The sequence below is a fragment of the Urocampus carinirostris genome, chromosome 3 (genome assembly GCF_059441175.1).
Source record: "Urocampus carinirostris isolate Australia breed hairy pipefish chromosome 3, RoL_Ucar_1.0, whole genome shotgun sequence".
Taxonomy (NCBI): Eukaryota; Metazoa; Chordata; class Actinopteri; order Syngnathiformes; family Syngnathidae; genus Urocampus; species Urocampus carinirostris.
The window spans coordinates 63,688,847-63,716,559 of NC_142351.1; the positions used below are offsets into that span (position 1 = coordinate 63,688,847).

Consider the following 27,713-nt stretch of genomic DNA (forward strand, 5'->3'; position numbering starts at 1 on the left):
ACAATTGAAAAACATCGAATGCACTGGAATCAAAGCCGGGTTCTCGCGGTAAGGGCGCCAAGTGCTGACCACGAGACAACCAGTATACGTAGATGACATAAGAAAAGGCATTCAATTTCATCCCATGATCACTCCATTTTTATTCATTATTCTAGAAACATATTGGAGAATGGAGAAAATGGAGAAAACAAATCGTCATCCTAAAAAATTTTTAACTTAAAAAAAAGTACACATTTGTTGGTGTATCTTTTGATGAATCGGACTTTGAAGGAGAATAAATAAATACATTGTACATTTAATGTGTGTTTATAGTTTACAGTGTCAATAAATCATTCTAATCATAGTCACACATATTCAATGTTTATTTTTAGCTGAGAAAAAGTACTTATTTCACACTGTCCCTTTAAATCTGTCATATTTTACTTGTTTGAAGATTTATCGATCCGATTAACTGTTATGAATCTTACGAAAAGGCTTGTGTTTTTAATGAAAATCAAAAACAGATGATTACCTTTGTTCCTGGATCTTGATCAGAACAGTTGTTAGATAGCGTGCCGCAACAGTTAAGCTGAGTCAGATGAATTGAGAAAACAGAAAGGTAGTTGTGTTATAAGACCTTTTAATAAATATTGCAGTCAGCAGTCAAAAATATAAAGTGGTTTATTAAGTTAAATCTAACTCGAATTGTCTGTTGTTAATACCGACTCTTTTAAGAGAGCCCTCTTTTTCGGATTGGCTTACTAAAAAGAGCTGGCTCTTTTGGCACAAGAATGGCTTTTCCGGTTGTTTTTGTTGTTTAAGCCATATATATTCCATTTATTATGTATCATTATGAATCATTTAAAAAGGGGAAAAATGAAGCAAAATTATTACTTACTGTGAACACTAAAAAAAACAAGAAACATGAATTAAAATATTTTAATCTACAAAAAAAACCCTCGAAAAAGTCAAAGTCAAAAGCACAGAAACCCTGAAAGAATGCATTTTGACCAAACACAATAGAAAAATAGCGTTTCGAAGGGAACCGGCTCTGGATTAGTGGGTAGCCAACTATCACTTCCAAAAGCCGGCTTACAGAGCTGTTAAGTTCGCGAACCACATGAGTCGGTTTCCACTGTCTTCACCAATCCGCCTTTTCTTTCGGCCCGATAATAAATGCTGTAATCGTAATCACTATCTAACTATATGGTAGTCGCTATTTTGAATGGTGACATGATCCGAAAAGACGTGATGTAATCAACTCAGAAGACAGCGGAAACCCGCTTTATTGTCATGATTACCGATGTGAATCACCTGTGCCCGCTCATTTGGAGCCAACCGCTGCTGGCTCTGATTGGCTCCCTGTCCTTATTTAAACCCAGTCCTGACAATCCCCTGTGGTCAGTCCGTCTGCGAACCTCCGTGTATACAAGGCAAGCCTTTTTCGACCCTGTTCCCAACTGTCGCGTTTTTTCTCCCGTTTGTCTCCGACTTCGACCTGTTTTGACCCCGACCACGTCTGCTCTCCCGTCTGGCTTACGACCCATTTTTGTTCCCGACTACGTCTACTCTCCCGTTCTGGCTTGCGACTCGTTTCCGACCACGACCACGCCTTGTTCTCCCAGGCTACTGACCAGTTTTCCCATCCCTGACACCGCCATCGCTCGTTGCGGAAGATCAACCTCCGTGTTCAGATCACGGTCCGAGTACGAGAGCGACTTGTGTCTCGCGACCTGCGAACACCGGATCGTGGGCGCAGCCGTTCCTCTTTCCTTCAATAAAACTTATGGTAAACTTTACGCAATTGGGTCCGGTTTCCGTTCGTGTCCCGACTTTTATTCAAAGTAACACACCGCTTTTGACCGTCTGTAACGGCAGAAAAAAATCATTTAATTAACCTGTAGTTGAGAAAAATAATGCCGTTATTCCCAACAATGCTGACAAAACAATTTCTTGCAACTTACAACTTTTTGGTAGGAGATGATCAACGTGCTGTTTTTATTTTCCTCATAGGTCGTGGAGTAAAAGTTTTGAATGTCTTCAATGATCTGCACGGGATAAAAAATGTTTATCACACGTTTATTATGACTACTACCAATCTACGTGATTTTCAAAAACACCTTGTCTTTGTTTAGGAATCCAAAGACGCCGGCTGCAACCTCAGCTCCAAAGATAATCAAGAGACAAGCGAAGAACTAGCGGAGATCAGAAAGTTTAGTTTAGCATCAAGGTTAGAGCGTGGCCGTTAAGAAGGTCGCTCACCGAAGCCAGCAGGCATTGAGATTCTCGAACAGCCCCGCAGCAGCCGAAGAAACCCACCAGCATCACCAGGCTGCCCGCTCCAATCAGGATGTACACGCCTGCCACAAGAAAAATCACTCTTCAATTAGTTTGTTTTACATTCTGATTCGAAGTTGACTCTCCGTGAACACAACGTATGACATTTTGTGGGATATTATTGCTGCATTTGACAAGAAAAAAACCCATCTCATGCTGCAATAGAACCCCGGGATACAGCGATCTCGCCTTACGACATTTTCACATGACTGTGTGGAATCAGATGTTTTTCAGTCCCTCTTTACGACATTTACCCCACTATATCACATAAAACCAGATATTCTTTTGCAAGCCCTGAACTTTGCGGTGTTCGTGCATATGAGTTCTGCTATTTGTCAACATTGTTTAAAAAGCGGTTCTGCTATTGGTTTGCGTCACCGTATCATAAAAATGGTGATATGCTTTTGGCTGAACTACCTCCCACAATGCCTTTATCTTCAATCAGTTCAGAAGACTTGCAGTGCTAAAGGGAGAAGAAAAAACATGAACACAGAAAGGAAGCTTGTGATTGTTAAATTGTCACAAGTTGAAGTTCCAAATTTAGTTTTAATTTTAATTCACTGCCTCCTTTCCTCACTTGAATCCACCCTTTACTCCTCTTGACCTGCTCTAGCCACATCACAGCAATGATATATCATTTTATTTTACTTCATATTTATAATATTTAACAATACACATTTTACACACAAGTATTACTTATTGTATAATATTTTGTTGGGCTAATTAGCTTAAGTTCCCATCCCTTACTACATAAAAATTTCACTATGCAACCCCCATTTCAGACTGGAGTGATGTTGTATCCCAGGGGTCTACTGTATTACATAAATGTCCTGTTCCACATACTTGTTTTTTTCTCATTAAGTTTAAATCTTTTTCAAAGTCTTGCATAGTAGCTTTTGTGATTTGATTAGTTTCATGTGTCATAAATTTGACATTTTCAGATGGCAACTTTCATGTTTGACATTTTTACATTCTAAGTTATATGCCTGTCACAATTTGATAATTGTTCCATCAAAATATGAAACTTTAAATTATGTAGAACTTAAAACAAACTGTGGGAATTTTACATTCACTCGATTTTTATGTGAATAATTTCACCCTTTTACATGCTAAATTTAATTATTTTTTGCACAAAACTATGAAGTTAAAACATGAAACTTCCCGCAGACCCTTTTGGCCTCCTCTATAACAGCTGGAGTGGGTCAGGGGTGCCTAGCTTTAGATGCCACTAAAACTAAAGGCTAGTATGAGTGGCTAGGGAAAGTAACAAAAAAAAAAATCCAGATTCCTGGATCATCAAACTCTGTGATCTTCATTTCTATGACCAGCCGTGGAAGGGGACTGACACAGCAAACAATAACAGGAATTAGGGCTCATCTGTGGGAGGTAAGTGGAAGGTGCAAAAAGCACCTTTGGGACAAGCTAGCTTAGCAAAATGGTCATGGCAGGCCTCTGAGTCGTAAGATGGCTTCCAAAATAATCAACTTCTTCAAAGATTATCTCGAATTGTGGCATATTATTACAACTTTTTAAACTCATGAGTCTTTAGAAATAAATATTGTTTGTGCGATACCATGTGGTTTAGCCTATTATTTGACTCAATAGTGTTTTATTTACATGAATGTTGTATTTTACACCAGGCAACTGACCTATGGCTCAGCCCCATCCTGAAATGCAATGAGCCAGTTACAGTGCACATAGCCAAGCCAAGACATGTCCATTCAAATGCAGAGCAGTAAGTCAGTTTTTTATCATTTTGTTGATTTTTCTTACATTTTAAACTTCAAAATGGTCAAATGGTTTGTGTGGGGTACATGCAAATCTGATACAAAGTATCCTGAGAGGTTCGACGATGGGCTGTATTTTTTAACCTTTTCAAAGCCACATTTAAATCGCGTCGACCACAGCACCAACTCACCGCGGATATCGTCAAAAAGGATGTTTACATCTGTTCTAAGGTAAGTAAACATAGTATTTGAATGCAACATATTGTCACTTTGCTGGAAAGAAATAGAAAGTTATTTATATCGTTAACATCTCTAACGTTAGGCTGACGTTAGCTCATGTTAGCCCTTGGCGAGGATGTACACCACGTCACTTTGTTGACTAAGAGTTCAGTCAAGTCAAGTCAAGTCATTTTTATTTGTATAGCCCTAAATCACGAAGAGTCTCAAAGGGCTTCACAGATTGTTACACTATATTACACAAACTATTTTCAACCGACAAGAGGAGTAGGTTATTCGTATGCAATGGAGTAGAAGTGAGTTTTAAGTTTAGATTTAAACATTTCCACTGAGGTTGCAGATCGAATCTCAGGGGGAAGAGCATTCCACAGCACCGGTGCCCGGATGGAGAACGCTCTCGAACCAGCAGAAGACTTCTTTGCTCTCGGGATCATCAGAAGACCAGCACTCTCAGATCGTAGGCTTCGGCCCGGGACATAGTGGCAGATCAGATCTGAAAGATAAGAGGGAGCAAGTCCATGTATGATTTTGTACAATACTAAGAGAACTTTGAAGTCACATCTTTGGCTAACTGGGAGCCAATGCAGGTTAGCCAAAATCGGTGTTATGTGATCGTACTTTTTTGTCCTGGTTAAGAGCCTCGCTGCGGCATTTTGTACTAGCTGAAGAGACTTGATTCTGGACTTCGGGAGACCGGAGAGTAGTGCATTGCAGTAATCGAGACGGGAGGTAACAAATGCATGAATTATTGTTTCCGCATCAGACTGAGACAGTATTGAACGGATTTTAGCAATGTTGCGAAGATGGAAGAAGGCAGTTCTAGTAATTTGTTTTACATGCATCTCAAAGGATAGTTCAGGGTCAAATATGACACCTAAATTTTTAACTGAGTCACTCTGTGTGATGTGACATTTGTCAATGTTCACAGCAGTTTTTGAGAATAAGTCCCGGCATTTAGAAGGACCAATGACTAACATTTCAGTCTTTTCAGAGTTAAGACGCAAGAAGTTGAGTGACATCCACTCTTTTATCTCAGTGAGACAGGCCTCCAAATTTCCACAGTTTAGTGTGGAAGATTCCTCCAACGGAAGATATAGTTGAGTGTCGTCTGCATAGCAATGGAAGCTGATATTGTACTTGCGAATAATATCACCTAACGGAAGCATGTAAATGTTGAAAAGTAGGGGGCCGAGCACTGAACCCTGCGGAACACCGCAGGTAACATTAAAGGGCTCAGATGTCGTTTCACCATATTTAACACAGTGTGTCCTATCTGAGAGGTAGGATTTGAACCACGAGAGGACAGCTCCTGAGAGACCAATCCATTTTTCCAACCGTTCTAGTAGGATATTGTGGCGCACTGTGTCAAAAGCAGCACTAAGATCCAGCAGCAGCAAAAGTGATGAAGCGCCAGAATCCATTGACATTAGGAGATCATTTGTTACCTTGATCAGAGCTGTCTCAGTAGAGTGGTTAGCCCTGAATCCTGATTGCATGGATTCAAAAAGGTTATTCTCCGATATGAAAGCATTCAGCTGCTGTGCCACTACTCTTTCGAGTACTTTAGAGAGGAAAGGTAGGTTTGACACAGGTCTGTAATTACTTAATATTTCTGGATCAAGGTTGGGTCGTTTCAGTGTGGGTTTAATAACGGCGGACTTAAAAGCTGCTGGAACTACACCTGAGGAGAGTGATGTATTTATAATATTTAGAACTGAAGGCCCAAGGACGCTAAAAAGACTTTTAATAAGTGAACCTGGGAGCGGGTCGAACTGGCAAGTTGTCGGTTTGGCCGCATTCACCACTTGTTTGAGATCATCAAGTGACAGTTCACTAAAACCGGCCATTTTCCCAGGGCAGCCACCCTGTCGTGCATCTGTAAATTTCAGTCCTTTAATACGTGTGGTACTAACAATATCTTTTGCAATTTCTTCCTGTATGCATTGAATCTTCTTAGTGAAGAAGACCATTAAGTCCTGAGCAGAGTGTGTCGAACTGTCTGCGATAGGCTGTTGCCTTGTAAGCGATGCTACAGTGTCAAAAAGGGCTTTGGGGTTGTTCTTTTGAGACGCAATCACCTTCGAAAGGTAGGCCGATTTTGCAGAGGCAAGGGCCGCTTTATACTTTAACAAGCTGTCACACCAGGTTTGATGGAAAACCTCAAGCTTGGTAGCGCGCCATTTTCTCTCCCATTTCCTGCATTCTTTTTTAAGGGTTCTAGTTTCATCAGTAAACCAAGGTGTGCGTCTTTTAGGACGTGATTTTAGTTTTATGGGCGCTATTGAATCCAGCACACTAGTCAGGGTGGTATTGAACTCATTCATGAGTGAGTCAATCGAGCCATTGTATTTAGGAAAGGACGCAACTGCTCCAGGAAGGAGTTCAAAGAGCTCAGAAACTGTGCCAGTGCTTATATTGCGTCCGCTAGATCCCTCAGCTTTATTAACTCTACATTTAGTTAGCACCTCAAATGTCACTAAATAATGATCAGAGATAACAGTAGTACACGGTAGCACCATAATGTTTGAGGTTAAAACTCCTCGAGTCAGAATCAAGTCTAGCGTGTTCCCATTTTTATGGGTTGGCAAGTCAACCAGTTGAGTAAAACCAAATGCATCAATTAGAGAACTAAACGCAATAGTAAGTGAACTGTGTGGGGAGTTCATATGAATGTTAAAGTCTCCCATAATTATAATTTTGTCTGCATAGGTTACTAGTTCAGACAAAAGTTCAGCAAATTCGTCTAAGAAAGTTGTGTATGGCCCAGGTGCACGATAGATAGTTATTACATCAATTGACAATTGAGGGGACCGCATCACAAGAGCCTCAAACGTTTTGTAATTATTAGAGGTACGTGTATTAAATTTGAGCGATTTTTCAGAGATTAGCGCAACACCACCACCCCTTTTCAGTGTGCGTGCTATATGACTACTCTCGTAGTCTGGGGGAGAGGCATAATTTAGCGCTAAGTGCTCATCCGGGCGTAACCACGTTTCACAAAGACCCATACAGTTAAGTTTATAATCACGAATAATGTTATCAACAAGTAAAGCTTTTGGAGCAAGCGATCTAATATTTAACAGACCAAATTTCAGCTTTGCTGAATCATTTGACTTAGCTGAACTCTTTGTAGTCTTTGTCGAGATCTTCAAAAGCTCCCGGCGTTGTGGCCGCTCGTGAGCGCTGAGTTCAAAGCGTCGGTTGTCCGGCGAGGAATGAATGGTGGAATTAGTTACATCCTCGCGTCCATCTTGCTGCTTGGACTTCACACGCTTCACACATCTACCTGCACGGCAACCACGTTTCTGTTTTCTTTCTTTACGGGGCCGCCGCCGCCGTTTTTTAAGAGGAATAGCTGTCCACAAGGATGCCGGGTCTCTTTGAAGTTCGCTCGGTATATCATGGGCGGTATAAAAAGTGCCCGAATAATCGAAATTTAGACGCCCACCCAACCGAATAAGTTCGTCCCTACTGTAAGTGTTTTTGGCCACACATGTGTCCAAAAGTGAAAGCAAAAAAGACAAGAGAACGGCAATAAATAGAAGATTAGCTGGAGAGCTCGCCGCAAGCATGTATCCATGCGCAGTCAGTAGTGGTATTTTTTTGTATGCTGGTAATCATATGTGATTGTTAGCTGTCGTCCAAAGGGTTCTAGCTAAAGTAACGTTAACTTTTGGAACTTATATTCACTTCCCCCGCAGCTGGTCCACATAATTGAACAGACAAGTGATATGGGAGCAAACCAGATCTATGTGGATTTAATCCCAATGATGTGTCAGATCAATGACGTCAAACTTGTACATGTATTTGAACAGATATTTTCAAAAGCCCAGACGCATATCATCAAACTCTCCTTTAGCAGAAAAAAAATGTAGCTAGGCTAAAACGGAGCTTTAAGCTAGGTTTAGGTTTAGATGTGATGAGGTTGATCATGTTTACATTGTGACCTGTACTTTTTTGCCTGAAGCTGAAGCCTTTCATCGACCTACTCAACAATGAAATTATTGTCATAACCCTCCAATTTATAGTTCAGGCCTTTTTGGTGACTTTGATATGATATGTGATCATTCTGGGTCCAAAAAGCATCAATTACCTTCTGGCCCTTTACAGAATGTTGACAGTTTGTCTGGGTAAGAAAAGGGGGCGGGGCTTAGCAATAGGTAAATTCCTGGGGAAACTGATTTGGAGTAAGTTGATAACACTGCAGAGATAATTTCAAGTTCACACGTTTGAGTAAACTTCAAGTGAGATGACAACACCCCATCTCTCCCTCGAGCTCCTCATTTGGAAAAGTACACCGCGGGTCTGCAGGGAGGAACCGTCCTTTTGGTGGGAAGCGTTCTTTTGTGCGATGAGGCGTTGCCAGGCGACGGCCCCAAAGGCCGTTGGTGATAAAGGGGCTTGTGTGGCAACCAACCAACTTATTGGAAACATAATTAAGTAGCTTCGATGTGTTGTTTTCGAGTTGTTGCCATGGAGACGCACACACAAGGCCCGGCTCACCTCAACGCGTCATCGCGGCGACAGTCAGCGAAACTCCACGTGAATGTTTTTCCGTTGTACCTCAGCGGAGTGAATATGTGGCTTTTTTTTTTTGTGCGGTCATGGAGCATTGGAGCACAAGACCGTGGTAGGAACATTCCAAGTGATGTCCTTTAGTTGAGAAGTACCACGGAAACATGTCAGTGGCAGAATATTAAGCCCTTTTCCAGGCGTTTGTACCCTATTTTTTGGGCTATGAGGCACACCGAAATTACCAGATTGGGCAGTAATTTGAAAGTGCCCGAGTCCACCATGATGGGCGGCAGTAAACCATAGTAAACATTACTCCAGTGGGTGGGGCCAGTAAACCGTAGATAACATCAACAAAAAGCTATACAACACCATTTGAATTGAACATTTTTCCTTATTTTTGGATTGTGTATTTTATATATTTATCCACATATTTATCAAAAGCGCAAAACTGTAACTCCAACTTCAATTCTAAAACCACGTTTGAATTCTAAAAACGGGTCAAGCGGCCATGGGCATGACTATTCTCTCAAATGGAAATTTTAGAGTCAGTTTTAGTTTTAGTTTCAGCCCTTCTGCATCCACATGCTACTCCACTCGACCAGGTCAAGTCACGTCACACCAGATATAAATACAATTTAATCTTACATGTATAGTGCAGGGATGTGATTTGACCAAAGTGAAATTATCTGAAAATTAGCGGGGGGGGGGGGTGATTGCTAGCTGGGGGGGGGGGGGGGGGGGGACCAGGTAGGACCAGGGCAGTGCCCTGGTGGGGGGAAAAGTGGGGCGAAGCCCCCCCCCGGAGCTCATGGGTTTTTTTAAGTACTTTCAATGCACTCAGATGACAAAGAAATAGACAAGACAACAGCATAAATTTTCAATGTATATTGAACTATCCCATATAAAATTACAGTTTAAGTCAACTCAAAATCAGTCACATTAAAAAACATTTCCCCAACGCCACTATCTTAATTGTAAAGTCTTTAATATTTTTAAATTTCCTAAATCATATTTTAAATGTAATAATTTATTTCTTTAATAGCAGCGTATCCAAGTATTTGATAAATGAAAGTACAATAAGTATAGGCCCTACAGTAAAGTGTTGGTGTAATGTACACATGAAAATCTATTATTGTAATTGTTAAATATTTATGGCCATTTTTATTACGTTATAATATTTTCGAAAAAAATGGGAAAACTGTCAAATAAATTTGAAAAGTTTACCACCTACCTCAAAATTCACGACTCTATCAGCAACTGGTACAGGTTGTTGGGGTGGATCACGTCTCTTTATTACCGCTTCCGATTGTGATGTCAATAAGGGATGGAGGCCGTAAAGTTTTGGAGTTTTCGTTTGGGCACCGAAACTTCCAGCGATGGAATAATTTGTCGTTCTTGACTGGAGTTCTTTCACGTGTTTTTTGCTCTTTGCGTGACTTTCAAGAGCTTTGAAACCTCTCCCACCATAGTCGATGGTATCATGACACCAAATGCAAAGTGCTTTCCCGGCACGATCGATCTTCCGAATAAAGTCATTGAACAAATTCGTCACAGTCTTCTTTCCAACATTCGTAGATAATTCCTTCTCCAACCAGTCCCATCGAAACTTGTTTTTTACAATCTTATCAATTTCTTTAGCTCGCGGAGCATCTTTGCGTTCGATCACGGACATCTTTCTTTAAACACCCGGCAAAAACGTGTGAGAAATGAACAATGGCACACTCCTATAACAAGCGCGTTTATTGGTCAACACGAGACTTCAACCAATCGCAAGTACGTTTCATTTCAGTTACGGAAACACTCAAATGGCATGCTGTCGAGACGAAATCGTTTTTTTTTACCAATTAAAACACCGGAAATTTTAAAATTTTATTTTTGGAGATAAAAAAAGCGGAATTCCGCGAATTAGCGGAAAAATCACATCCCTGATAGTGATCATGATGTTGTTTATTCATATGCACGTATATTACACGCAAGTAGTACTTACTACATACTATTTTGTTGTTTCAATGTTTTCATCTTGGGTACTTTGCTGATAAGCATGAATTTCTATACCTCGCTATCCCCACCTTAGAAGGAATAAATCAATATTCATCCACCTACCAACGAAGTATGTGTCGGGAGCCTTATCACCGTTGAGCAGGGACACGGTTTCCGGATCAAAGCGTAACCAGAGTCCCACTGCCAGAACAAAGGATCCCATCAACTGTGAGTGGGAGGAAAAAGAAAACAAGATTAGGAAAAAATCCAATGCAATTTAAAAAGCATGCTCGGCAGCCAATCAGGAGCCTGCATCGAATAACTTCGTTCTTCCAGACTCCCCTGAGCGTTATAAGGTCGTGCATTTACATATCATTTTCCAAAATAGACGCACCGAGAACATAAGAAAAATGGAGAAGTGGTTAGGAATCAAGCCAAAACCTCAGCCCCAGAAGAAAGATTCAAAAGAAGCAATGAATGAAGTTAAGTAAATACAGGTACATATTGATGGCAGATGGAAAACAGCGATGTCATATGAATGTTAAAGGTAGATTTATAATAAACTTAATTTTTAAGTGTTGTTTTGTTATATATTCTGATTATCAATCTTTAATACTTTGCAACAATGGTTTTTTTTTTGCGATGAATCGTCTTATTGTGTTTCAAGTCTTGAAAAATGGGGCAGGCAACTTTTCAGAGTTGTCTGCCCTGGTGTCTGGTAACTTTTTGTCATGAGTTTCAGACACTGGTATACCGCAAAAAAGCATGCCATTGTTCAGTATCTTTCCTTTTTTTCAGTGGTCAGCCAAATAACCGTAACATTCATCCATATCATTGCGTGGAAGCAGAGGCCTTTTTTTTAAACTTTCTATATAATTATTATTTGCTCATGAGATGAGTAAAGGGGAATGTTTTTAATACCGTATTATGTTTGATGAAACTGTTCAAGATTGCAATGCAAGAAAAAATAATCTAAGTAAAAATCTTAAACTCATAATTTTACTTATTCTGATTACCGTAAATTCCTGACTATAGAGCGCACCTGATTATAAGCTGCACCCACCACATTTCGGGAGAAAAAACAATTTTGTACATACACATGCCGCACCCGTATATTAGCCGCATGCGCCCACATTGATGAAAACGCAATACAAACACGAAATTAACCCATACCCGATACAGTCCAAAAAACACAGCCGGCAAAATGAACGGAAAATGATACCGGTACTTAAGATTTAATGCAGACCTGCAGAGTCCGGGTGCCCGTTGAAAGTAATCCAAGGAAAAAAGTGTATATTTCCAAAGGTAAGGGTGGGTAAAATATATATCCACTATTGTCGGCCGCGTCCACAAACACGTCTCACCTTTACTCCACTTCTCGTCAGCCCGCATTTGCAATCTTACCTTTTGTACTCGAGCGCCGCGGGCGGCCATTAGAAAAATTACATAAATTGGCCGCATCACTGAATAAGCCGCAGGGTTGAAAGTTTGGAAAAAAAGTAGCGGCTTATAGTCAGGAATTTACGGTAATACTTTCTTATAAAAAAAATTTAAAAAGTTGATGCAGTACAATTATTTATTTGTTCTACTGGCATATTATTTTGCTCATTTTAGGTAAAAATGCTGCAGCCAGGCTTTTAACTAAGACAAGAAAGTTTGATCACATTGCCCTGATTTTAGCTAACCTGCATTGGCTCCCTGTTAGCTTAAGATGTGATTTTAAGGTTCTCTTGGTATTATACAAAATCATGCATGGACTTGCTCCCTCCTATCTTTCAGATTTAATTTCCCCCTATGTTCCGGTCCCAAGCCTTTGCTCTAAAAATACTGGTCTACTAGTGATCCCAAGAGCCAAGAAGAGAACCGCAGTTTAGAGAGCGTTCTCCATTCGGGCCCCGGTGCTGTGGAATGCTCTTCCCCTGAGATTAGATCTGAAACCTCAGTGGAACTGTTTAAATCTAGGCTTAAAACACACTTCTATTCTATAGCTTTTGAATAACCTCATGTTGACAATATCTGTGTATTATTTGTTATCGCAACATCCATTCCAGCCTGGTCATCTTGGAAGGGAAGTACCTCATGTGCAGTCCCTTTTCAAGGTTTCTTAATTTTCCTTATGTTGAGGTTTTTAAGTTTTTCCTTGCCCTCATGTAGATTTAGATCAGGGAATTGTGTAATAATAGTCTGTGGTTTGCAATGATCTGTGGTCTGTGCAGCTCTTTGAGACTCTTTGTGATTAAGGGCTGTACAAATAAACATGACTTGACTTGACTGGACTCCTTTTAAGTTCATTTTCATTTATTTTTTTCTACAAAAAGAAGAAAAAAATGTAGTAAAACAGGAAATAGATAGTTAAAGGTATAGTAATATCCAAAATTTGAGCACAATTATTGACTCAAAATAAATAACCTGTCTTACTTCCAGATCCACGGTGACCACAAACAATGATTAAACCTTAACACTCTCAATTAAGGCTACATGATAATTAACACTCTCAATTAAGGCTACATTATAAATTAGGCTTTAAAAATTTGAACATGACACTGGTGCTTGGAATTCATTTCCAAACATTTTCTGGATTTCTTCAACTAAAAAAGTTTGCATTTTCTCGAAAAAGGTTGAAATACAAAGGACAAGATACAAATGTTGGAGTGAGACATTATCATTTAGAACAAGGGTCTCAAACTTAATTGGCTTGAGGGCCGCCAGAGCTAAGGTCTGGTTGAGGTTGGGGCAAATGTGGTTTTCCAAATAAAAGTTCAGATAAATACATTCCAAGTCAATTCATACTTATTTGAATAGCCCTTAATCACAAGAAGTCCCAAAGGGCTGTACACTGTTTTTTTTGTTTTTTTAATTTTTTTTTATTCCTCACATGACATACCCATAAATAACAAACGAAAAACAACAAAAAAATCTTAATAAAAGAAAAAAAAGAAAAGGTGAGGTGTTTAAGTGTTAGGTGTTTAGACATCAAGTAAAATTTGTGTGATAGGCTTCCATCTTTTCTCGAATTGATCAAGTTTCAGTGAAGTCTTGCAGTGATTTTTTTCCATAATGTACATTTGCTTTAATTTTTCTCTCCGTTGTTTTATGTCAGGAGGTTGTGGTTTCAGCCAGGACACTGTGATCATTTTCTTTGCTACAGAAGCATAACATTAGTACATATTTAGGTTGACCACTCAAATATTCTTCTGGCAAAATTCCTGATACATAGGTCACTGGGTGCAACCGCAACTCCCAACCAATAATTAATTTTATCTCTGTTTGAATACTTCTCCAAAAATTTAATATCACAGGGCAATTCCAGAAAATATGCGTGAAATATCCGACCCTCCCACAGTTACGCCAACATAAATTGCATGTATTTTTATATTTTGAAGTGATAGGGGGTGAATAAAAGTAACGCATTTTTACTTTCCATTCAAACTCCCTCCATGTCAAACTGCTGGTTATTTTGTGTCCCTCTTTCAAAGTTTTCTCCCATTCGTCGTCTTTTATCACTACATTAGCTTTTTGTTCCCATTTTTCTTTAACTACCATCTCATCATTCCTGAGATCAATGACAGGAAGTTTTTAATGTAAAAAGCTCCATTTCACCGTATCAAAAGCTTTTTGGGCATCCAAGCTTAGTAACATTGAGGGTAGGGCTTTATATTTTGTGCTCAAAATTCTGTTTAATATCCTCCTAATATTGTTTGCACCCTGATTTACCAGAATAAACCCTGTTTGATCTGTTTTAATTAATCCCGCTATGAATTTCTGCATTCTTTTTGCCATTATGCTTGTAAGAATTTTTAAATCGTTACACAGTAAACTGGTCTATAGCTTTCACACAGCATTGGATCTTTTCTTTCTTTATGCAGGACTGTTATAATGGCTTCTGACCACGACTTGGGGGATCTCCTTTTGTTAGCGCATAGTTAACTACTTTTTTACACAGGAATTTGGAGGTCAGCTGATAGTTTGGTTAGCGTGTTCTTTATTTAGAATAGAATATGCTTTATTTAAGAGTTAACTGAGCGACTCTTAATATGTTACATTGTTATTGACAAGCATGTCTAAGATATGCACGTACGTGTAACGTTAGTATACTGTGTTCTGTGTTCTGTTCTTATTTTAAATTTTAAGATGACATGTACGTTTTTGGTGTTTGATTTTATTATATAATTTTTCCCCAAAAATGTGACTTATACACTGAGTGCAACATGCGAATGTTTTTTCCTTCTTAATTATGTATTTTTTGACTAGTGTAACTAACACTCTGGAGAGACTTACAGGCTGTAAAATACAGTACTCACCATTACTATTTCGTTGCTCATATTTACTATGTGTATACAATTTAAATACTTTTACATGTTGTTTTAACTTAAAAAGCTTATTCCCCAATGTTTCCAACCACCGCCATATGGTAATTTCACCTTACATTTCCCAACCCTCAAAACTGATTTATGTCTGCTGTCTGTTGTTTTCTTTCTATTTTTGTTACCATTTATTGAGTCACGTCTTTATACAACACAACAAAACCTTGATCGTAGGAGAATCTGACTAGCTGAATCTCATTTCTTTTTTATCCGACTTTCTATGTTTTAGGAAAGAATATTTTTGTAACGGGACCAAAATGGGGTCATAGTGCATGTTCACTCCTCAGCAGACGACTTGTTTTTCTGGGCCTAATTGTGCTTTCCCACCGAAAATAGCGCAACGATGACAGGAAGTTTCCAGGCGGAGGCCCACCACTATTTGCACTTAAGCAGTCGTATTTACAAGCGTAACTGGCACAGCGGTCCAAATGAAACGATGACCTAAGAGCAGATTTGAGGATTTGTCAGCTGTTCTGACCGAGACCAGGGTTTTACAACGCCGTTAACCGTCTTTGGCTATTCGTGTTGGCGCCGTGAAGTACTTTGAGTACTTCACACATGCAGGCCCTCATGTTTGTTTGAAAAAGAGATTTTACGCCAGTCATATTTTCCTTTGTTTCGTATACGTTCAGTCAAATTGTGAAAGTGTGATGTAAAAGTGCTCACATGAGATTAACCAGTGTTTTACACATCAACGAATAATACAATTTTTTAGCTGTGTTTTACGTCAATCTGTAGCAGAAGTGATATTTTTCATATTTTTGTATTGTATTTCTTTTTATAGTCTTAAATCAGGGATCTCCAACGTGGTGCTCGCAGGCACCAGGGTGCCCCCTAAGGACAGCTGAGGTGCCCACAGATCTGCTCTGAAAACAGCTCACCAGTGCTTGGTCATTGTGATTTTCTAGTGAAATTACTTTTTAGTGGTTGAATGAGTCTACTTAACTCTATTTCCAGAAGTTGACCATGTAATAATATAGTGATAACATGCTATGTGGTTATTTTAGAAATGCATATGAAACTGGCTGTCCTTTGTATTAATTAGCATCAAAAAGTGGCTGTCAGCTTGAAAAACAGTTTCAGACCCTTGTCTTGAATTGCTCAAGTGACAGAAGCATTGGTCATCAAATTAACAAATGTTCATCACAAACTTCTTTTCGCATATTTTTTTCCTTTTCTGTAGCTATAGAAATGCAGGCCAAAGGGAGAACTTTACAACACATATTGTAGTGAATGGCAATTTGTTTTTTAAGGCAAAATGATATTAAGTGTTTAAATTTGTAATCAATCTGCATATATTTGTAGTTAAGCGACGACGGGTCATTTTGACACAGAAGACACAGATAATATAGGCCTACAAGAAATGAGGACAGCGGGAGGGTCAAGGAAAATGCTCTAGTATGAAACAAAAAGCTTGTGGAATTTTTCAAGCCCTCTTTACGGCATTTTCCCTACTTCATAACATTAACAATGAATTATTTTGCGTGTAAAGTCGTACAAAATTCAAACTTTGCAGCATTTGTGTACATCACAGGTTACATCTCTAAGATCCTTGTGGGCTATGGGTCGATGTGATATAAGATGCTATTAGTTTGGTCATGGCATAGTGAAAATACATACATGTAATTTGCTTACCTCCCACTTTGCCTTTCTATTTAGTTCAGAAGCTTGTGTGCTTTGTAGAGGTTTTTTTTTCAAGTTTATTCTATTATTGATATTAGACACCTGCAAAGGAGACCGCAGAGAATGGCAGCAAGTTGATTATTCCACCTCACTGTGACCAATATGCACTCTTTACATTATTGTCACTACCGGCCAATAATGTTGCTGTTCTTTGATTCCACACCCGTTAGGGGGGAATGTGCTTTTTGTAACCTAGGCAATTGGATAAAAAGAAAGGGTTTGGTGGGGAACCTTTTAGAAGAGGTTGGAATCTCTTATTTGAGGTTTGGATCCTCTCCTGTTCTCCTTGCAAGTTTAAAATCCACTGATGTCTTCTCTCCTTATTTTGAGTGTCCATTAAACTATAAACATATTACTTTGCAGGTCAGCTGTTTAATCTTAGTTTTTTGTTTTTGTTTTGTGCTCCTCTTTGTGTTCCTGCAAGTCGTGTTTGGGAGGGGGTGTGGCTGGCTGCTGTTCATTGACCCACTATAAAAAGCTTGGATTTCGAAGCACCATGACGCTGGTGAATTATGTCCTGACGGTATTTTAGGTTCCTGCTTTGGACCGCAGCACTTGATTATCTTTTTTTGAGTTTTATTCTTATTTAATTCCACTTTTTTCCCCAGATCTGGTTTCTGTCATACCGACATCCTGATCCCAGCCAGCCCTCTCCCTGCCCCCACTGCCTGCTGCCAAACTTGTAATAAACTATGTAAAATTGCTTCAGTCTCAAGTCTTTGCATTAAGGGTCCAAGTGTTTCGAAAACACAACAACGGCAATACAATACTACATTTTTAGTACTGTATGTATTTGCTATAGTTCCAAGGCTTGCAGTGATGGTAAAGGGAGAAGCCAAAACATGATAAACATGGAAACAAAGCTTGCGACAATCCACAAATATCAAAAGAACACACAAATTGACAATTGAGGCTATTATTAAGAGAAAGGAGACAATTAAAGCAAGGAAATATTTTAAGGACATGCATAGCAATCCCTGCAAGTGGAAGTTTTAAAATCAGTTTTATTTTTAATCTCAGTCGTTGTCTCTTCCTCCTGCATCCACACGCTAACTCCACTGTACCAGCTCAGGTCACATAACACTAAAGGTCAATATAATATTATTGCTATTTAAAATTATATATAAAACATAAGTAGTATGGTACTACTTTATATTATGTTATTTAAATGTTTTTTAGGGGTTTGGAATGGATTAGCTACACAGTACCTTAGGTTTCTATCATCCACTACTGTATACAGCACTTTTACCTTTCGATGCCCACCTCAGAACAGATTCAAGTTGTACCCTGGGGGTCTACTGTACTAAAAATGTAACTGTATAAAAGCATTTTCTATTTTGCTGACAATCATAGTCAAATTGAAGGGAATTATATGTGTGATCTGTTAACAACAATGTGGTACCAAAGACCAGTTGATGATTTTGACGGTCATGAGAGCATTAATGGCCACTGTTTAGCAAGTTACCTTCTTCAATCTTAGTCTTTGATTATTCCTTTTTGTAAGTTCATAACATCATTCCACCCTGAAAACGCCAGATCTCTGGAAGCTAAGCAGGGTTCCGTCTTCTTAGTACTCGGATGGGAGACTGCCTGGAAAAACCAAGTGCTGTTAATAGGGCATTTGGCTCACCCTCTACTGCGACAGCACTGACTCTAACCCCTGCTTACACAATCGCAAGTCAAATTGGAAGAACTCATGATTGACCTTTTAACCACAAGGTGGCGCCAAAAATAGTTGATGATTTTCATGCATATATCTATGGCTTCTGTTAAGCAAGTTAGCTTCCGCTTAAGAAAAACATTTTTAAAGTGAAATAATCATAATAATAAAAAAACACACCGTATCTATTTGTTTATTATGCACCTTTTTCTAACATAAAAATAATAAGGTTTGGGTGCTTAATTATTGGTCTCTTAGAATCCTTAGTTTGAGCTGAGAAAATAATGATTTTTATTAAAGAAAAATTGGGGAGCGTGATATACAAAAATAAATACGGTACTTCTAGAGTTTACGGCCAATTTTTATTTCTCTTTAGAAAACATTAAAATACAAACATTTAGATGTATGTAATCTAAATTCAGGGATTAGCATTTCAAATATATTTTCCGCATAAGAGGCTCTGCTGTGATAAATACCAGCTCGGGGCACCCAAAAGTCCCATCAAACCCCCCTGCTTTTATCCCTAAACGCTTAGTGGTGAATTATTATCCCTCCTGACAGCAGACACACCCTTCCCCTCCCACGACTCTCATCCCAAATCTTTTACCCGCCCTCTGATTTTCCCCTTTGTACATCCCCACCCACTTACTCTTTTTTACCCCCTCCCACTCGTACCCCCCGGAGACAAAGACCCAATGTCTCTCTATACAAAAGCCTCGAAAGTGACAAACACAATGCATGAGAAAAGCAACTTGTGAGGGGGGTGGAGGGGTCGTTTGGGTAGGGGTTTGGGGGATCACTATTCTTGGCCAGCGTAGTATCATTTTCGCTCGGCTGCCGGCGGCCTGGAAATATAAACGCAGCCAGCACTAATTGTGCATTCGGCCTGTTCGGAAAAGACATTTCTGTTCAAGTCGAAATCGTTTTTGACAGTGTTTAAAATAAACTGCAGTTAAATTCGAAGAGCACATGCAGAATGGTCATGTTAATGTGGTCTCAGTAAACGACAATTATTGAAATGTGTTTGATGGACTGAGTTTGCAGAGGTGGGTCGAGTAGCCAAAACCTTTACTCAAGTAAAAGTACTGTTACTTCAGAATAATATGACTCAAGTAAGAGTAAAAAGTAGTAATCCAAATAATTACTTTAGTAAAAGTAAAAGAGTACTTGGTGAAAAAAATACACAAGTACTGGGTAACTGCAGGGTTGGGTAGGGTTACTTTAACTTGATCACTTTCAATTACTTTTGGATTACTCAAATACCAAATATGCTAATAAAAGACAAAAGAAACTAAATATGAATAAAATTATGACTCACAACACGTGGTAAGCTTTCTCTCCTGGCTTTGATCTCTTTAATCTCCGGCAAAACTAACATAAAATGCGACAGAAACAAAATGAAAATAAATCCAAATAGCTTGCCAACATCATTTTTGCCGTTCCTTGTATTCCGTTACTCCCCAAGCCTGCACAAAATTTAGTAATTTTATTCATATTTAGTTTCTTTTGTCTTTTATTAGCATATTTGGTATCGGAGTAATCCAAAGGTAATTGAAAGTAATCCAGTTAAAGTAACCCTACCCAACCCTGGGTAACTGTAGCAACGTCTTATTTATTGATCTTTTTTCTAAACATTCAATAAGAATATCAAAGTCAATCAACAATAAATTACTTATTTTAAGCATAGATTTAAATAATCAAGTACACTAATAAACAACAAAATAATAATAATAACAATTAAAGAATAATGTTAAGCACAAGTAGCACACTTAAAGCCCAAGTACTTTTTTAACAGGCTCTGCAGGCAGAACTACAAGCTAGCCCATACACTTGTATCAATTGTGTGTCTCTGTGCGCCAGTGTGTTTTAGCTTGTGTAATAAAGCTGTGAAAAAAAAATGGAAGACAGTTTTTTGGGGGTCCCCCTTAAACACTATATTACCAAATAATAATGTAAAATTATGCACAGAATAAATTAATAATTTAAGAAAAACTGTATTATTCCTCTAAATCATAGTATAATTTTTTTTTTCACTCTACCGCAACATGTCGCTGTGTTGTATAACTCATCCATCCATCATCTGCACAGCTTATCCTCAGTAGGGTCGTGGGTTTGCTGGGGCCCATCCCAGCTATCTTCCGGCCGTAGGCAGGAGACACCCCGAACTGGTTGCCAGCCAGTCGCAGGGCACTCAAGGACAGACAACTCGCTTGCTCATTCACACCTAACCAGCCAATTTACCTGGCATGCACATTATTCGAAACCGGAGTGCCCAGAGATAATGTGTAACTCATTTAAACTTTAAAATTTTTATACTAAGCAAATTTAATGTCACGTTGATTTGAAATATTGTCTATTCAGTGCAACAACAAATAAACTATGTAATTGAAGAATAAACTTTTTTTGTAAAACATATTGAATGAAAAACACAAACAACATAACATACTTACAGATGTAGAAAATAAATAAATAAATGAACAAACATCACAATTTCAACCTTTATCTTACTCGACAAATTTAAATTCAACAGCACAGAATCGCTAGAAAAAATGTGTGTTTGATCGCGAATGACCCATTACTAATTCAAACTGGAGTGAAGTGTAAACTGCACGTTCCGCCACTGAGGTAGACAGCTACGTACTTACATGGAGGGAATTTAAGTAACAGGTTTAATATATCCTAATGTACAGGCGTTAGAGTACACTTTCTTCTCCACAAATCGACTCAAATAAAAGTATAAAGTATAGTGATGTAAAAATACTTTTTGAATTACAAATGCCTCCAAATTTACTGAAGTAAATATAATGGAGTAAATGTAACTTGTTACTACCCACCTCTGTTCTTAAGTATGTGAAAACTTTTCTTTTATATGAATTTGATACATGAAACAAACCAGACGTGTTTAACAAGCAAAATCTTTCAGCACTTTGCTGTATTGACATGGCAATATTTTCAAAAGTAGTCTTGGAGAGACTAGAGGAGGGGTCAGGGACCTAAGGCTCACGGGCCATATATGTCTCTTTAAATGAGTATAGAAGCCTCGAAGATTAAAAAAAAGAAATTGCACAATTGTTTTATGTATTGTTACAAATGGGATTTTTAAGGGTTATTGTTCTATCTGTCTGCATTGAAGGTAAATATATTTGTATCTTCATTTGCAGTATTTTGTGACATTTTTACAAAATAACTTTGCTCGCACCAGGTTTTAAAACCATTATTTAGGACAAAAAATGCGGTCAAAATGAGCCTCACTCATGAGTGTGGCAGGGTGACGGATTTTAAGTGGTATATTCATATTGATGGGACACTGGCGTTATCGTTATTTCATAGAATTTATCTTTTAGCTTTTTTTCTGGGGAGCAGGTTTGGCAGTTTTGTTAAATTATGTCTTAAAATGTAATATGTGCCCCAGAAAAAATAAAATCTAAATATTTTTGCTTTGGCTGTTAAGGTCAAAAATGTTCAACAGTTAATCAATCAATACTTACTTCGTATTTGAGATATTTTTAACATATTGAAAAATACCTTTGATCAACTTTTACTTTTCAAACAAATCAAGACATTTTTGGAACAGATCTTTGGCATCTTTCAATTTTCCCTTTTCATCCAAACTAAAATGTCTTTTGGACGGAACTTTAGCATCTTTTAAATGTCTTTTAAATAGCTTTTCAACACGTTTTTCTGGGACCATCCCGCAGCATCCCGTCATCTCCTGATTTTCATCTGTTATCTGGGTCAGGTTCATGGCAGCTGACCCGCTTTTCCCACACAAGCTCCCGATGACATTTTCACTATGTCGCCTCGCTTTTATGATGTCTGGTTAGAAAAAAAGTTTTCCTTTATTGGGAGCACAAGCCCAAGTGATGCTTTTTGTGTCACCGTCACAATTGATCCATTCAGAAGCAACCACACAGCAGATGGAAAATCTCCATCAAAGAAAAAAAGTTGTGCTCTTAGAACACGGCTTGGACATGGCAGCTTTCACGTCCACCTGACTTCTCGCGAGCGCTCGAGAGATTTGTGCTAAAACATCCTTGTTTTTGGTCTCGCTGAGGTCACAATTTCCCAACTGACCCACAAACTCCCCTCACCCCCCTCCATTCTTTCCTTTCAGGAAAAAAAAAGCCGCGGAAATGATTGCAACTTTTTTCCTGTCCTGTGGAAAATCGGATTTGAGAAGTTCAATAACAACGTAGGTTAGAAAAAGTGCAGACTTGCTGCACCTGCATGGCCACTCACCCAGAACAGGAAGTTAAAGACGAAGAGAAGATATTTGACGCATTTCATCCCTCCTTCCACTTTCCCCATTTCGCTTGGATCGGATTTTTAAAGCTTGCGGGGAAATAAAAACAATGTCCTGGGTGGGTAAATAGAGTTGCGTCCGTGCTGATGACAAAGATGATCCGAGCCCGTCAAAACACTTGTGCCTCTAGAAGTGCTGTCATGGTAGCCTGCATGCCCTTCTTTCTCTCTCTTGCGCTTTCCCTCTCCCTCTTTCTCCCTTTCTCTTACACCCCTCCCTCTCTGTGTCACTCTCTCCCACCTGCTCTTTCTTATGTTCACTATTCCTCCCTCCATGGGCGTAACTAGCACGTTTTGGGGATTCTAAAGACCCCAGAATTTAACCCAACCCAGTTATAGTATTTTCAAAACTCTCTTTTCCTTCCTAAGGACAGGATAGGGTGGAATAAAATAAAATTTGCTAGCTAAAATATAGAAGAACTAATATGTGAAAACTCAGTGTAGGAAAAAGCTGCCTTGAAGTGGTTCATTCCATTTGATTCTTAGGACCGCTCTTGCCCTTCTCTCCCTCTCCTTTCGCTGGGTTAGTGTCACTTGCAGCATTGCGGTGGAGTCTGTGGAGGCTCCGGTGTATTACGGTGAAAGTATGTTATTATGAAGGCCCAAAAGGGTCTATAATTCAATTTAAAAAAGGAAACATTAAATTAATAAAAATAGCCTTAATCTCTCTCTCCCTCTTTCTCTCACTCGCTCTTTCACTCTCACTCATCTCTGTCTATGCTTCTGTGTCGCATTCTTTTTTACCCAGCATTCATCTGCACTGAAGGTAAATACATTGGTATCTTTGTTTACAGTATGTTGTGACATTTTTTCAAAGAACTTTGCTTGTACCGTTTTTTTTTAATCATTTTTTAGAACGAAAATGACGATCAAAATGAGCCTCAACACTCAGGTAACTGCGAGAGGGAGACACATTTTAAGTGGTATATTCTTATTGATATGGGACACAGACTTTGGCATTCTTATCATTTTATAGATGTTATCGTTTGGCATTTGTCTGGGGGAGGTTTTGGTATTTTTTTGAATTTTGTTTAAAACTATATGTCATGATTACCCCCGCCCACGTTTTGATCTTCTGTCCCGGCTAATGACCTGTTTTTCCGTCTACTATGCGACCATCTCCCGCTCCGGAAAATCAACTTCAGCATTTGGAACCGATTCTGTGAGCGGCTTGTTTCCCGGGTCCAGCGAGCACCAAATCGTTAAGTTGTTTGCAGGGTCACCAGAAACTTTGAGCATCCCGGCTGGCTCCCTTCTTGTAGAGGTAAACATGCCGACCGCTTTTAGAGGGTGCTATGGTGCTTATGCAGAGAGGGAGAGGTCAAGAGCTGGTCTTGCGTCACCTTTGGCCCAGTTTTCTGGGCCTAGTCGCCCCTGATTTATCTCAATAGAAGGCTAGCTTTTTCCACTGTGGCCAAAAGTTGGACAAACTAATGTCAGATGGATTCCACAATTAGACCTGTTGATCACAAAGTTAAAAAAAAAAAGTTCTACCTAATTTATTTCTGTATATCGCCCACAAATGAGGTAGTATATTGGAGGTCGACCAATTTCTAGGCGGTCGATTGTGGGCACCAGTATTTGGGAATATGACTGATATCAGTATCGGCATTTTGATTTATTCAGCGTGACGATTATTTAGGCTGAGATGCAGCGGAGCTTCTCTCTCTGTCCTGCCCTCTCTCTTGGTCGCTACCCACCCGCTTTTTCTGATTGGATTAGCAAACGAGGGCGGAGCCACTGAAGCAGAAGCTTTCAGACTCCACATTCAAAGACTGCAGAACGGAGCGAGAGTACAGACGTGTAGAACGTATACACAGAGAACTCCCCTGAAAATGTAATAAACATTCCAGTCTCCACATCTCATGAATAATAATAACTTTACAGTGAGCAGGAAAATAACGTTAGAGCAGAGTAAACAGTGGCAGCTCTGGTAACTCCTGAGTCCCGACATACCTGTGAATAAGGACTGCTGATGGAGATTTTAAAAAGTGTGGTAGAAAAGCGTTAGAGATAGCGTAAAAAGTGTAGTTAACTTGTTTTATGGAAGCACATTTATCTTAACATTAACTTGTCAATCAAGCGTGTGTGTTTATGATAGAGAGAGCATAAAAAATACGCTAAAGTCAAATTCTTGGTGATTAGCTGTTACCATAACATTATTTCCTCAAACTGTCTCTGAAACAGGAGTGCCCACACATTTTAAACTATTGAAATCCCTGATCTCTGTTGAAATTTTGATCGCTTTTTACAATGCTGCTTTATTAGGGGTATTTGCGATGCCTTTTATTTAATTTAAGTCATGTTGGTTGTATTGACCTTTTTATTTATTGTAAAATAAAATCAGGTAGCTATTTAAGTTTTATGTACCTTTATACAAGTTGATGCTAATCCTAATTTTATATTTGGCATTGTTAGTTTTTGGTTAAATTGAAAGATTAGTCATGCTAGTTATGCTAAAATACTGATCTATATACTGTAAAAGATTTCAGAGAGCTATTAAAGTTTTGTTTAAATTTATAACAAAGTGTCTTTGTTCCTTTTTGTATTGTTAAACACATCATTATTTTTTAGGATTTTACAGCAAATGAATATCGGCTCCAAATATCCGTGGTTTGCCTCTTCTTAATACTAATAATCTGAATCGGTATGGGCCCTAAAAAACTGTATCGGTCGATCCTTAATCCATCCATTATCTGCGCCGCTTATCCTCAGAAGGTTTGTGGGGATGCTGGAGCCCATCCCCGCTATCTTCGGGCAGTGGGCAGGGGATACCCTGAACCGGTTGCCAGCCAGTCGCAGGGCATACAGAGACAGACAACTCACTCGCTCATTCACACTTAGGGACAATTTGGACGGGCCAATTCACCTGACATGCAACCCACGCAAGCACGGGAGAAGATGATAAACTCCACACAGGAAGGTTCGATCTCATGACCTCAGAACTGTGCCCTCGCGCTAACCACTGCGCTGCCGTACTGCCCTTCGATCCTTAATATTAACGTATAACATATCGGAAACCAGAGTCACGATGGTGAGAGTGCTGCATACCAACCACTCGACCACCAGTGATATAAAGTAGATAGAGGACTTCTGAAGATGCATTAGATTTTGTCTCATCATCACACTTTTTTAATGGTACCAATCACGAAAGTTAGGAAATAAAAATAATCATCAAAAAAGCACGGCGAAGGAAACAACTCTCCGGTGTACTAATGATAACTCGGACATTGTAAATTATATGTTCGTGTTATGTTTATAGTTTACATTGTCAATAAATTACTTTAATCATGGCATATATTCAACAATGTTTGCCACTTCCAATGCTTATTTTGAGTTGAGAAAAAGTGACAAACAATTTAATACCGATTTTTGATTAAAAAAAAATCAAAATAGGGATATACATGAGTGTGTGTCACACACAAATAATGTAGGTGCAATTCTGACTAATTGCATGTAAAGATGTACGTACATGTACTTTATGAACTGCTAAAAAAAAAAGATCATTTGATCACTATTCCTGCTCTACAGTCACTTTCAACTGTGTTTTATCTTTATTTTTATCTTATTGCCTCAACTCAAGTTAATCTTGTATTTTTATCTTTTTAATATTCCTAATATTCTTTTATGTATACATGTATATAGTTTCTTAGTTTCTATTTTTTTTACGCTGGCAACTGTATGGACAGCAAATAAATAATTTTGTTGTGCAGGGAAATGTGGTTCTTTCCTGTGCATATGTCAATAAACACTTTTTTTAATGTTTTCTGTTTTTCTTTATATTTTTCTAGTAAAACGGGAATAATATTTATACAAATAAATAGATATAGGTGATATAATCATAATTATGGGAGATCATTAGGCACATATTAACTATTCTTCATTTTTTTATTGTCTTTCCTAAATAATAAAAACAAATTAAATCCAAAAAAGAAAGAAAAAAAATACGTAAAAGAATGTTTTAATCGTAAAATGGTGAAAAACAGCAGGACATTATTTGAATCTTATTAAAACAAATAGAACATTTTGTGCTCTTTAAATTATCAGAATTAGTTTAAAAAAAGAAATAAATAATAATATTTAAAAAAGGCCAAAAAAATTTCACTTGAAGAGATGCTACGTACTCGACCAAATGTATTTGAATTGATTTCTTTTTAGCATTTCGTGGTAGTGTTTCATTGTGAACACGGTAAAACGATTTTATTTATCCTAGGGCTTTCAACGTAATCTGAAGAAATGTATGGTACAATTCTGCCACCTACTGGGCGTGGGGGATGGTACAGAGTGACGTCACACAAAACCAAGAAGTAAGCTCACCATTGAATTAATAAACGAATACTAATACTAAATTACTGGTTTTGATGGCCGGGTTTGAAATTATTAATTCATAGTTTAAAAAAAGTGATTTGAAGGAAGAAAAAACAACCCAATATTGGTTGCTGTTGATTTTTAGGTACATTTTGATTATGCAAAATATGTGAAGTATCAATACGTACTCAGGTAATGAGCACTAATGTCTGCAGTAAAAATATGCTACATGTAAATAAATGCAATATGCGCCAAAAAGTGTCTTGTATTTGTCCTGAAATGCAGCGGCCTGTTCTACAGAAAGAGTGCAACGTTGCATCATAGCGAGTGCATGCAAAGAATGCGGCGTCGAAAGCAACAATTTCCTCCGAGGTTTTGGATTCTTTTGCATGCCGTACCACGTAGCGATGCATCGGTGCCAAATGAGGCCACCCAATACTTCAGAGGTGAGGTCAGTGTCACCCTTTTTAGGTTGCCACATGCTTTCAGAATATTTTTTGACATTTTTTAAAGTGTAGATTAGATTATTTTTTCAGCCTGGATGGATGATAGCTCATGCATTTTTGCCTAGTATTTAAATCAATGAAATGAAATGATCTGCATTTATATAGCTCTTTTCAA

The 27,713-nt window shown here is 38.5% G+C and overlaps 2 protein-coding genes across 15 annotated transcripts in view; one reads left to right on the plus strand and one right to left on the minus strand.

Annotated features, from left to right (window-relative positions):
* The window catches only part of LOC148370422 (mitochondrial glutamate carrier 1-like), a 36,971-nt gene extending 33,083 nt beyond the window's left edge, over positions 1–3,888 (plus strand). For all 14 annotated transcript variants that reach the window (XR_015850133.1, XR_015850132.1, XR_015850131.1 and 11 more), the window contains one exon: positions 2,115–3,888. The gene's annotated coding sequence lies outside the window, so the exon portion shown is untranslated. The remainder of the gene's footprint in view (positions 1–2,114) is intronic.
* Positions 1–22,940, minus strand: part of LOC148370423 (tetraspanin-2-like) — a 34,339-nt gene extending 11,399 nt beyond the window's left edge. Inside the window, exons 1-6 of the mRNA XM_088332962.1 lie at positions 22,722–22,940; positions 10,899–11,001; positions 2,242–2,339; positions 2,100–2,174; positions 1,944–2,027; positions 512–568 (exon numbers count right to left, since the gene is read on the minus strand). Coding sequence (XP_088189088.1) covers positions 512–568; positions 1,944–2,027; positions 2,100–2,174; positions 2,242–2,339; positions 10,899–11,001; positions 22,722–22,790 — 486 coding nt within the window. The 5' untranslated portion in view covers positions 22,791–22,940. The remainder of the gene's footprint in view (positions 1–511; positions 569–1,943; positions 2,028–2,099; positions 2,175–2,241; positions 2,340–10,898; positions 11,002–22,721) is intronic.
* Positions 22,941–27,713: the final 4,773 nt, after the last annotated feature.